At 42.6% G+C, this 11,790-nt stretch overlaps 1 protein-coding gene across 2 annotated transcripts; it reads left to right on the top strand.

Moving 5' to 3' along the window:
* Positions 1 to 2,072: 2,072 nt before the first annotated feature.
* TMBIM4 (transmembrane BAX inhibitor motif containing 4) lies at positions 2,073 to 11,790 on the top strand. 2 transcript variants are annotated; one of them, XM_083400080.1, is made up of 7 exons: positions 2,073 to 2,375; positions 5,019 to 5,127; positions 6,210 to 6,315; positions 7,225 to 7,258; positions 7,721 to 7,838; positions 8,244 to 8,289; positions 10,578 to 11,790. In XM_083400080.1, exons 1-7 carry the CDS (start codon positions 2,273 to 2,275, stop codon positions 10,782 to 10,784), a joined length of 723 nt encoding a protein of 240 aa, XP_083256206.1. In that variant the 5' UTR covers positions 2,073 to 2,272; the 3' UTR covers positions 10,785 to 11,790. The 2 variants fall into 2 exon arrangements, with proteins under 2 accessions (XP_083256206.1, XP_083256207.1); XM_083400081.1 differs by having other exon boundaries at positions 2,104 to 2,744; positions 2,990 to 5,127.

Here is an 11,790-nt window from a genome sequence, read left to right as displayed (position 1 = left end):
AGCGCCTGCCAACCTAGCAGTTCGAAAGCACCCCTGGGTGCAAGTAGATAAATAGGGACCGCTTACCAGCGGGAAGGTAAACGGCATTTCCGTGTGCGGCTCTGGCTCGCCAGAGCAGCGATGTCACGCTGGCCACGTGACCCGGAAGTGTCTTCGGACAGCGCTGGCCCTTGGCCTCTTTGAGTGAGATGGGCGCACAACCCTAGAGTCTGTGAAGACTGGCCTGTATGGGCAGGGGTACCTTTACCTTTACCTTTATGATAAAGAGAAGTGTGGGAATCTAGCTAACAAGCCTCAGTTTGTCACTGGTCTTTGCTGCTATCCTGATTATTCTCAAGAGAAGCACTCCTATCAGAACACAGTGTAAACATTCTTTAAAATACATGACTGCTTTCTGGAGCTTCTGGAAAAGAACTAATGGTTAAGAGGAAGTCAGGAGCATGGAAAGGGGAGTACTGTAGAAGTTTGATTCACCTACAGGGAACAGATTGATTCAACAGGCCCACTTTCCAAGTAGACTAATGTGGAGTCATATTTTCCTGACCATTATCAGATTATCCTCAGGCTGAGGAAATCCAGATTCACAGAGTGGAAGACATTCAGTCTGAGGTGGACGTCACATGGATGAGGTGAATGCACATTAAACTCTAGTGTGGACAAGCCCATAGTTGCACCAATAGCTATGTAACATTAGGCACTCTTGACATGGTGGTACCAGACAAACCCTATTACTACTACTACTGCTACTACTACTACTACTACTACTACTATTATTATTATTAAATCCCTATTTTCATCAGAGAAATGTTGGAGGGTGTGCTAAGATATGAGCAGATGAACCTTTTGGCAAGTCAGTCCCAAGTCATTTCGTCCTTTAAAGACCATCACCAGCACTTTAAATTGGGCTTAGAAACACATTGGCAACTATTGCAAACTGCTACACCACAGATATCATCTGTTCTTCTGACCAAGAGTTAAGCTGCCACATTTTGTTCCACCTGGAATTTCCACACTCTTTTTTAAGGCAGCCCCATGAGAACTGTACTGGTGGCTAAAAGCAGCCAGCAAAACCAAGCTCCTTCCGTTCTTTTCCTCCCTCCTCTGTAGGGAAACACAGTCAGCGCCATTTTTCCATTTAAATCCTACGACTCCCATCTATTTCCCACTGTGCCATGCGCGCCTTAGAAAATCATACTGTAGAATTGGAAGGGGGCCAGGACGGTCATCTAGTCCAACCCCCACAGTACAGGAATGCTTTGCCCAACATGGGGGCTCAAACCCACATACCCTCCAACATTTCTCTGATGAAAATAGGGACGCCCCATTCCAATTTTACTATTTATACCCCACACAACTTTACTGGGTTGCCCCAGCCACTCTGGGTAGCTTCCAACATATATAAATGCATAATAAAACATGAAACTTTTTAAAAAATAAAAGTCTTCCCTATACAGGTTTGCCTTCACATGGCTCGGGGGGTTGGGTAACTCCATACCCTCCAACATTTCTCCAGTGAAAATAGGGACAACCTATTCCAGACCCTTCCAGGAAAATAGGGATGTCCTAAGGAAAAGCAGGACATTCCGAGTTCAAATCAGAAACCAGGACTGCTTTTCTAAAACCAAGGACTGTCCCTGGAAAACAGGGACACTTGGAGGGATCTGAACCCATGGGTAGGCAAACTAAGGCCCGGGGGCCGGATCCGGTCTGCACGTCTTTTGGGTTATTTGTGAGGCATAGGAATTCGTTCATTCCCTCCCCAAAAAATATAGTCTGGCCCGCCACAAGGTCTGAGGGACAGTGGACTGGCCCCCTGCTGAAAATGTTTCCTGACCCCTGCCCTTGAGCTTCCTCAAACGCCCTTCTCTGCAGAATATCATTTTTTATTTTTTTAAACGTATTTCTCTGTAAGCTCGAGGTCTGGGAACAGCCACAACTTCCTGCAGCTGATTTGGAACTCGAGGGAGGGAGAGAAGAACTGAGCGAGCTCTGAAGACAAAGCCTATTTGGAAGCCTTAGCCACGCCCACCAACCATACGTCGCGACGACCGTTCCGACGCAGCTGGGTGGGGGGAGGGGAGAGAGAAGCGCCAGCGAGCCTTAAACCGGGGGAAGGCCGAGCGAATCGCTCGAAGGCGCGATCGACGCGCTCCGCGATCGACGAGCTTGCGTCACCCGGATAGGGCCTGAGGAGAGAGCGGGGAGGCGGATCGTTGGGGCTGGTGCGCAGTTGGTGCTTTCCCACTACTGAGCCGAAGCCGCCGCCGCCGCGATGATGGCCGCGGAGAGCCCTTCCTCCTACCCGAGGACGTCCATCGAGGACGATTTCAACTACGGCACGAATGTGGCCACTGCCAGCGTCCACATCCGCATGGGTAAAAAGGGGGGCGGTGTCCTGCTCATTTGCCTCTAGGTCTCTGCCCCGCTCCCTCTCCAGGCATGTCCGGGTCCCCCCCCCCCCTCTGGTTTTCTAGGGTCAGGATTCGGCCCGTTTGCTTCCTGGAGCTGAGCCTGTCGCAGCTTTTAAGGGCGCAGGACGAAACCAGAGAAAGAAGGCGTCATCGCCGCGGTGCCTTTAATTTCGTTTTCTATCCCACCCTTTTCTCCCAAGGTGTCAACATGGTTCTTCTCAGCCCCTTACCCCCCCCATGTAATCCCTGCAACAACCCTGCCAGGTAGGGTGAGGCTGAGAGGCAAGGTTTTAGTCCGACACTAACCTTCATGATACACCTTTAGGTGCCAGTGTGGTGTAGGGGTTAAGAGTGAGGGTCTCGTAATCTGGGGACCCGGGTTCGCGTCTCTGCTCCTCCACATGCAGCTGCTAGGTGACCTTGGGCCAGTCACACTTCTTTGAAGTCTCTCAGCCCCACTCACCTCACAGACTGTTTGTTGTGGGGGAGGAAGGGAAAGGAGAATGTTAGCCGCTTTGAGACTCCTTAAGGGGAGTGAAAGGCGGGATATCAAATCCAAACTCTTCTTCTTCTGCCAGGCAAAAAAACCTGTTCTTTTCTAACCAGGCCTTTGGTTGACTTGATTGACATCCTATTCCCTTTTAAAATGTGGAGGGTTTTTTTGGGGGGGGGGTGTTATTGGGTTGTTGTTTTTCTTTTGATTATATATCCTGTATTTCGATTTTGTTCTGTGAACCGCCCTGAGACCTCAGAGCATAGGGTGGTATATACATTCAGTAAATAATAATAATAACCACTGCACCACACTGGCTTCCAGACAGGGCTTTGGCAGCATCACCCTGATGCACACACTAAGGTAGAAGCAAAGATGAAAAGACACTTTAATAAAAAAAAAGTTTAAAAGGCAGCTTGGCTGGAGAGAAAAATTAATTGAGTCTGTCTTTTTGTCTCTCGCTCACACACACACCCCGTGTGCTGATAATCCTTATTAGCTAGATGGCAAAGGACAAACCATCCTCCTGTCTCCAAATTGCAGATTATTGGGGTTCACAGGATCAAATTACAACTTGAAATCACAAAATTTATAATGAAAATAAAAACAGAAACAACCCAATAACCACTGCCCCCACCCACCCATTTTAAAAGGGCATTGAATGGCAGTCAACCAAAGACCTGGTTAAAGAGGAATGTTTTTTGCCTGGCACCTAAAGGTGTGTAATGAAGGCGCCAGGCAAACCTCCCTGGAGAAAGCATTCCACAGACAGGGAGCCACTGCAGAAAAGGCCTGTTCTCATGTTGCCACCTTCCGAACCTCTCAAGGAGGAGGCACATGAAGAAGAGTCTCTGAAGATGATCTCTGGGTCTGGGGAGGTTCATATGGAAGGAGGCAGTCCTGAGTCGTTTAAAGCTTTATAGGTCAAAAGCAGCACTTTGAATTGGGCCTGGAAACTAATTGGTAGCCAGTGCAGTCAGACCAGGATCGGTTTAATATGCTCAAACCGTCTTGCCGCGGTGAGCAACCTGGCTGCTGACTTCTACACTAACTGAAGTTTCCAAACCATCTTCAGAGGCAGCCCTACGTGTAACGCATTGCTGTAATCTAACCTTGAGGTTACCAGGGTATAGATGACAGTAGTTAGGCTATCCTTATCCAGATAAGGGCATAGCTGGGCCACCAACTGAAGCTGATGGGAGGCACTCCACACCACTGAGGCCACCTGAGCCTCGAGCGACAGCAAAGTATCCAGGAGTACCCCCAAGCTATGAACCTGCTCCTTCAGAGGAAATGTAACCTCGTCAAGAGCAGGTAACCTCCTAGCCATCCGGTCTAGGGAACCACCCACTAACAGTGCCTCAACCTTACCTGGATTGAGTCTGTTGGCTCTCATCCAGTTCATTATCGAGGGAAGACACCAGTCCAGCACATCCATTGCCTCACCTGCAGATGTAAAAGAGAAATAGAGCTGAGTGTTATCAGCATACTGCTGACAACTTATTTTCGTTGTCACTTGGTGAAAAGGGTGGGGAAAGCTGCATCTACTTTAGGAAAATGTGTTTCCAGATGCTGCCAAAATTGCAGGAGTAGGACTAGGAAAAATGATGTTGACTCTGCAAGGAATTGTTACATCTTTGAATGAGCTGCAAATCCAGCAATGGTCTTTGTACAGGTATTATTTGCTCTGTGGCAATGTGAGTGCCCACTGTGAATGTATGTATGGATGGAAGGCGGAAGGAGAATGCTGTAATAATTCATTGGCCAGCAACAAACATTTCAGGCAAACATATCCTCTTGATTTGGTTTCATTTACCGTCCATTGTCTTGTTTGTGCAGTTCAGTGCTTACTTGGGCTACTCATGTATTCCCTGATGCATAACTTTGGCAATGCTACTAAACAAACAGGATGTTAACCTATTGCTGCCCTTTGAGGAACCACTTGTTCATTCTAATGAGTACAATTTATTCACTATTACACTATTTATTGTTTTTGTTTCTATGCCTCATTAAAAAGATGCACTAGTTTTTTTTATTAATCCTCTGATTCGAGGTAAAGCAAGAAAGCAAGAATTAATCTATGTTAATATGCTGTCTTATTTCCCATTTTTTAGCATTTCTGCGCAAAGTCTACAGCATTCTTTCAGTTCAAATTTTCTTGACTACGGTGACCTCTGCAGCTTTTCTGTACTCTGAGACAATTCGGACGTTTGTGCATGAAAGGTAGACCCTTTTGATGATTACAGTTGCAGTGTATTCCCCCCACATTTCAGTGTATAATAAATTTTAGACAGGATACTGTTTGATGTAATAATAGGTTTCAGGGAATTTTGTTGGCATCATTGGTTCTCAAGCATGGTTCTCTTCTGTATGTTGCTTGCTACTGTGAGATAACAATGATTTATTTATTATTAAACATCTTAGTCCGAAGGGTCTCCAAGCGACTTGCATTGAATTTTTTTAAAATAAATACATTATACCATAGAAAGGGGGAGAGGTCATATAACTCAATACTATTGCATGCAACATATTGGGAAAACAAAACATCAGCTCCTTCGCATAACAGTAATAGAAAAGCATTAGCAGTATGTGAAGAGTAAGCAAAACAATACTGGCATCCACTAACTAGAAGAGAAAAATTAAAACAACACCGATAAACCTCTCCCTGACCCAAAAATAATTCCCATCAACCTGCCATTTTTTTAAAAAATGTAACAACTACACCAATAAGTCTGCTGTAACTCAGGGGTGGGTGGGTCTCTATATTTCGTGTATATAATGATGCTTGTTAAAGGCACTTGAGCAGGGTCAATAAAAGATGACAACAGTGCAACTGGTGGATGTAGCTGTGCTACTGCTAAGCATAATAAGCAGCATTTATATAGGTGTGTTAAATTGTTCAAAGCAGGTTGCATTACCTTGGTCACCCTTAATACAACCCTTTATTGTTACCATATTGTAGATGGAGGACTAAGGCTGAGAGAGATTATATTTTTCTTCCCCTCAGATGTGTTCCTGAATGAAGCTCATCTACTTTCTGTCACAGAATTTATACAGAAATAAATTGCTACTATGAGCATGGCTATTTATTTGAGGGCTTCATACGCTTGAAATATTGGTAACTTTGTAACTATAGATGTCTTAATTTCATACGACCAGAAGAGAGGTGTCTGAACTTCAGTGCAGATATATTAAAAATTTTTAGACATGTATCCAATAGACTCTTACTTTTTTTTACATTAAAACAAAAGGAGCTAAAAAACCAGCAAATTAATGTTGACTGTGTTCTCTGTTAAATCTCACAGCCCAGCTGTACTTCTGGTATCCGTGCTTGGTTCCCTGGTTGTGATTGTGGCATTAACTTTGTACAGACATCAGCATCCACTTAATTTATATCTTCTCTTTGGCTTTGTAAGTATTTCCAAAGCTCACTTTCTTCCTTACCGCTTTGTGGAGACTTTTAAAAAAGTTGCAGATAATTTGTTCTCCTAGTAGCCTTTCTGTTAAGATTGCTTTTCAAAGAGTGAAGTAGGTCTGTAAAATACGCACTGTACCTTCTGAAAATTGACATACACTGTTTCCTCTGTGTGCTCAGAAAAGTGCAATAGTGTGAATTCAGGAAGACAGTGGGTTGCATCTAACAATGGAGTTCTCCTTGTGCAATGCAACTTCTCTGACCCCTCCTCCGCTTGTGTGCCCCCCAATTCTGCCCTAAAGGGCCCCTTCAAAACTTTGTCCAATGAGCATGAAGGCTGGAGGGTTTTTAAGTATGTTCAATTGCATGCACTTAGATATTCTCCCCATAATTTGAAACCCTGATAAAACATGGTTCTTCTTCAAGTTTTCCGAGTCTATTCGATGGAACATGCTTTAAAACTTTCTTTACGCCTTTGTAGTAATTGCCCCCAAATCCAATGAGCAGCGCCAGTGCCCGGCCCTGTTCCTACTTTAACCCTGTGTTCTCACACAAATGCTTTTAACACAGCTAGTGTTCAGTGCCCAATTGCTTATAAAGCACTGTCTGCTTCTGTGGTGGTTGGTGCGATCTCTAGGAAGTGGAAGGTATATAAAGGCATGCCACTTTTCCTTAATCCAAATAGGTTTATCTTGAACTAAACATATTACTCGACTGACATGCATAGAACCCAGTCTAATGACTCTGTTGCATGCACATCCTGGCTGCACAAGCTGACCATTCCAATTTCTTCAGTGTCTGATAGAGTGCTGCCGTACACGGGGTGCCCTTTGGCTTGAGATTGCTGAGTGGAGCTGCCTTAATGTTGGCTTTAGATGATAATTCTTTCATTTTATTTTTCGCAGACCCTTCTTGAAGCACTGACTGTTGCTATTACAGGTATGCATTCACCCTTATCATATAGATAGAAATAGAAAGGAAGAAGCCCTATTTTATGATTTGTTACTGCTTGCTGAAAGGTGATTGACAGTACAGAAGCCAGATTTGATGTCTCTTCTGTTATACATTCTCTTCCAACCAAAAATGAACAAAAAATAATAATAGAGAAATGCAAAGTATAATTAAAAGAAGAGAGACTGTACCCTGGAAGTATGGACGTCTGCCTATTATTCTTTCATTATATTCTATAGAAATTAGCATGGTTATTCTTGGGATTAGCACTGTAAACATAGGTGTCTCATTGCCTGGAATATAGGTATGCTTAGCTGTTGTCAAATGTAGCTGATAATTTTTTTTCTTAATGTGAGCATGAGCACGATGCCTGCATTGATTTAGTTTGAGGTAACAATGCCAAATGTTCGATAAAGATTTTAATTTACCTTTCCTTGTTTCTCCCCATAGTGACTTTCTATGAAGTATCTGTTGTTCTGCAAGCCTTTATCTTAACGACGGCTGTCTTTTTTGCTCTCACTTTGTACACTTTGCAGTCCAAAAGAGATTTCAGCAAAGTTGGAGCAGGGTAAGTTACTTTCCTATACACACACACAAACACACACACAGTATATATACATCCATGTATAAGAGGATATAGTGGCAAAAATTGGGGGAGTTTCTATAACCACCCTGCAAAAAACAGCAACATTTGCTTACTCATAGAGGTGAACAAATGACTGTGTCACTTAATATACAGTGGTGGCCATTTCTGTAGAGAGTTGCTGTTGGAAAAACACGGGGCAGCTGAATTGATAAAGTGTGTGCATGAAGTAAAATCCGGGGGGGGGGGGGTCAGTGTGACTTGTCATGACTGAAACGGTGATAGCGAGTATCACAATGCGAATGTATGTTCTATAATAGGCATGTATGTAACGAAGATGAAAGCGTAGTTTAAGAAGAAAGTCACTAACCTATTAATGTGTGTTCACAGGCTGTTTGCTTGCTTATGGATTCTTCTTCTATCAAGCTTTCTAAGGGTAAGAGGTCACACCTTGTTGTTGTTATTGAAAACATCACTGGATAATTTAAAAGGGGGGAGGGTGGGTTTATGCTAGGGCTGTGCCCCCCATCTAATTTGAGGTCCTTTTGACTCAGGGACTCCTTGTAGTAGTAAAGGAGTTCACTGTAACATGTATTGTTATTCCTCAGTTTGAAATGGGTGACGTAGGAAGTTTAATACAGTTTTTAAACTAAAAAATATACTTAATTCAGTGGTTACAGTTTATATGTTTCTAAACTGGACTTCTGCTGTATTGGATTTGTCTTAAGCTCAACAATGCTAAACCACAGTTTGCAAGCCCAGTTAAAAGTACAATTTCTAAATTTTTGAATGATGACTGAACTGACCAAGTGTAAACTCATTCCACCAAGATCTGGTACAAAACTGCAGTTCATTTGTGGTGTGCTTCTAGGCATGTTTTGTAACGTGTAACATAAATCAAGGACGCAGTCCTATACACTCTTAACTGGGTATTAAGCCTCCTTGAGCATAATGGGGCTAAGTTCTGAGTAAACTTGCATGGGGTTGCAGCAGAATTACTTAGAGTTTTACTCCAGTATTTTAATCTGTTTTCTTTTGAAGCCACCATAAGACCTCTGTGGTGCAATGGGTAGGTGCATCAGGTTGTTAATCAGAAGGCTGGTGGATCAAGCCCACCAGGGACAGCCGTGGGCCAAATTCCTGCATTACAGGGGGTTGGGAAAGATGATCCTTGGGGTCTCTTCCAATTCTACAATTCCATGATTTGAATACAAAGTAGGAAAAACCAGTGCACATCACTTGGTCTGTGTGTTGTGCTATGGACATGTTAATACAATTTAAAGAGCTTAGATGTTTTCATCTTGACAAAAGTAAAAACGGCATCAGTATAAATTGCCAAATAAAGCATTTAGTGATAAAACCCCAAGATCTGCGACTATAGTGTGGGAGATAGTTTTTTAGAGAACTAACGTAAGAGACACAGATGGTAGAGCTCAAATGTTTTGAAGAATGCAGTTCAAAACATCTTTTCAGAATAACACAGACACAAAATGCCCAGCCCTTGCCAAAACCTTTCAGGATAGCAATGTGTTCAAGAAAATAGATACAACAACAACAATAATAATAATAGCCAATCAACAATGTTAACAGCTATATAGGAATTGGGACCAGAGATCCCTGTCTGGCTATTCTGAAGCGAATTCAGTTTTGTCATCTCAAAAGAGCAGTTCTACAGCAGCAGGAGGAAGGAATATGTGGTCCTCCATGTGTTGCTGGCCTCCAACTCCCATCCACCCCAACCAGCAGGGCCAGTAGTTGGAGATGCTGGGAGTTCCTGTACTGCATCTGGAGGCACAGGTTCCTAACTCCTGTCAAATAATGAAAGTCATAGAAGAAGACATGACAAGGTCTGCCAATGTTAGGGTTGCCGTGTGTCCTCTTTTTCCATGGCACACCCTCTTTTTTCAGGGGTAAAATTTCTGTCTGGGTGGATTTTTAAAATTTGCCAAATTCTCTGGCTATACCTTCTGGATGAGACATAGACTTCCCTCTTCTCTTCTCCTGCCCTCCTCAGCAATGTATCACAGCTTCTATAGCCCACATATAGTAGAGTTGCCATGGCGTCTTCTCTTTTTTATTTTTTTTATTTTTTGGCTCTTCAAAATATGGCAACCGTAACAATGATAAGATATGGAAAGCACTAAAGACTCAGGAACGACCAGAAAATGGTATGTTTTGCATACAGTCATACCTTGGTTCGCGAACAACTTAGTTCTTGAGCAAATCGGCTCCCAAAGGCCAAAAATCTTGAGTGCCGGAAGCTCCTGCAGCCAATTGGAAGCCGCGTCTTGGTTTTCAAACGTTTTGGGAGTCAGACGGACTCCTGGAACGAATTAAGTTCGAGAACCAAGGTACCACTGTATACAGCTTCTCTGTAAGCAAGCAAAATATATGAGTGGCCATATTCAACAAATCACTGCACTAGCAGAAATCAGGGCAATGGTGCTTGCTAGTACAACATGAATTTCACCCCTTCTCCTGCACCGCGCTCTTCAGATCTGCTTCAGAGGGTCAGAAGAACCTGCAGAACATCATGAGAAGGGAGGGGAGATTGTTCTGTAAGGCAAGCAGAAAAGCTTGTACTAATGGAATAACCTCCTTAGCATTACATTGACTACAACCATTCAGCTTTAATTATAGTTCCATTATGGTCATATCTAATTTTTGGTGTGCTTTTATGAAAGAGATTTGCACAAAACCTCTCTCTGTGTTCTTTGGTTACAGCTTTTTTTCTATAGTGAAGTATTAGAGGTGGTACTAGCTGCTGGAGGAGCACTTCTGTTCTGTGGATTTATCATCTACGACACTCATCTGCTAATGCACAAACTCTCCCCTGAAGAATACATATTGGCTTCAATCAACCTCTATTTGGACATCATCAATCTGTTCCTACACCTGCTGCGTTTGCTAGAAGCATTTAATAAAAAGTAATTGGGAGTTGTTAGAATTCCTGAGATAATTTGGATGTAGCATCAAAAAAGTTATTAAGACCTAGGAAATCTGCAGAATGCTCTGAGATTGGAGCTTGTTTTTACATTCCACTGTGGTTTCAGTGTTTCCTGTATAAAGGGTGTTTTAGAGAACTGGTGTTTATGATTCTATTCTGAGATCAGTTAATTACATATTGCAGTCATCTTGGCTGTTCAGTAAAGGCTTAACTCCATCCGTTTGCATATCGTTTTTGATTGAAAGCCTTGCTCATCAACCTCCATTTGTGCTATTAGAATTCTATTTTCTGCAATAATTGCCACAGATGTGTCCTTTGATATTCACAATTGTCACTGGCTGGATAGCATAAAATGGAGTCTCTTAATTTTGCTATTGAACGTCAAAGCTTTAAATAAGCTAACATTCTGTTGCTGGTCATCTGTGGAATGTGAAAGCTTACCCTACTAGCATTTTGATGTGAAGGAATTATCCCACAATTTGGCTCCTACACTTTCTAAAATGTTTTAATGTACTTCTAGTTAAATACTGTGTTTTCAAACACTGCAGTATTTTGAGACATGAAAGGAACTTTATTCCAAAAGTGGATAATTAATACAAAAAGTAAAAGATGCAAATTATTTGTTTTGTCGGTAGTTTCTGCTATTTTGAAGGCTTGTATCCGGTCTATTTTAGATTTGTGAAATTTTAAAAAGTTCTAAAGCTTGTTTTATATATCACACAAAAACACCACAGCCTCATGTTTTCTGTTGATCCTTCTGGAATGCTGGAGAAGTTTGAAGTACATTTTGACCCCTTTTCCAAGGCTTGTCATTGACTGTTAATAAGGGGTAAGACACTTATGTGCAGTGGAGTGTTTATCAGAGTGGAGTGTTTTGTATTGGTTGTGTACTGTGAAGTGCAGGCAGATCAGGAGGGGCAATTATACTCCATCTGCTCTTCTTTCGGGATAACATTAAGAATTTATGAAAATAAATTTTATGAAATGTTA

The sequence above is a fragment of the Podarcis tiliguerta genome, assembly GCF_965153285.1.
Source record: "Podarcis tiliguerta genome assembly, chromosome: 10".
In the NCBI taxonomy this organism is placed as follows: Eukaryota; Metazoa; Chordata; class Lepidosauria; order Squamata; family Lacertidae; genus Podarcis; species Podarcis tiliguerta.
The sequence above is the reverse complement of the archived record's forward strand: the minus strand, read 5'-3'. Positions and strand labels throughout refer to the sequence as shown.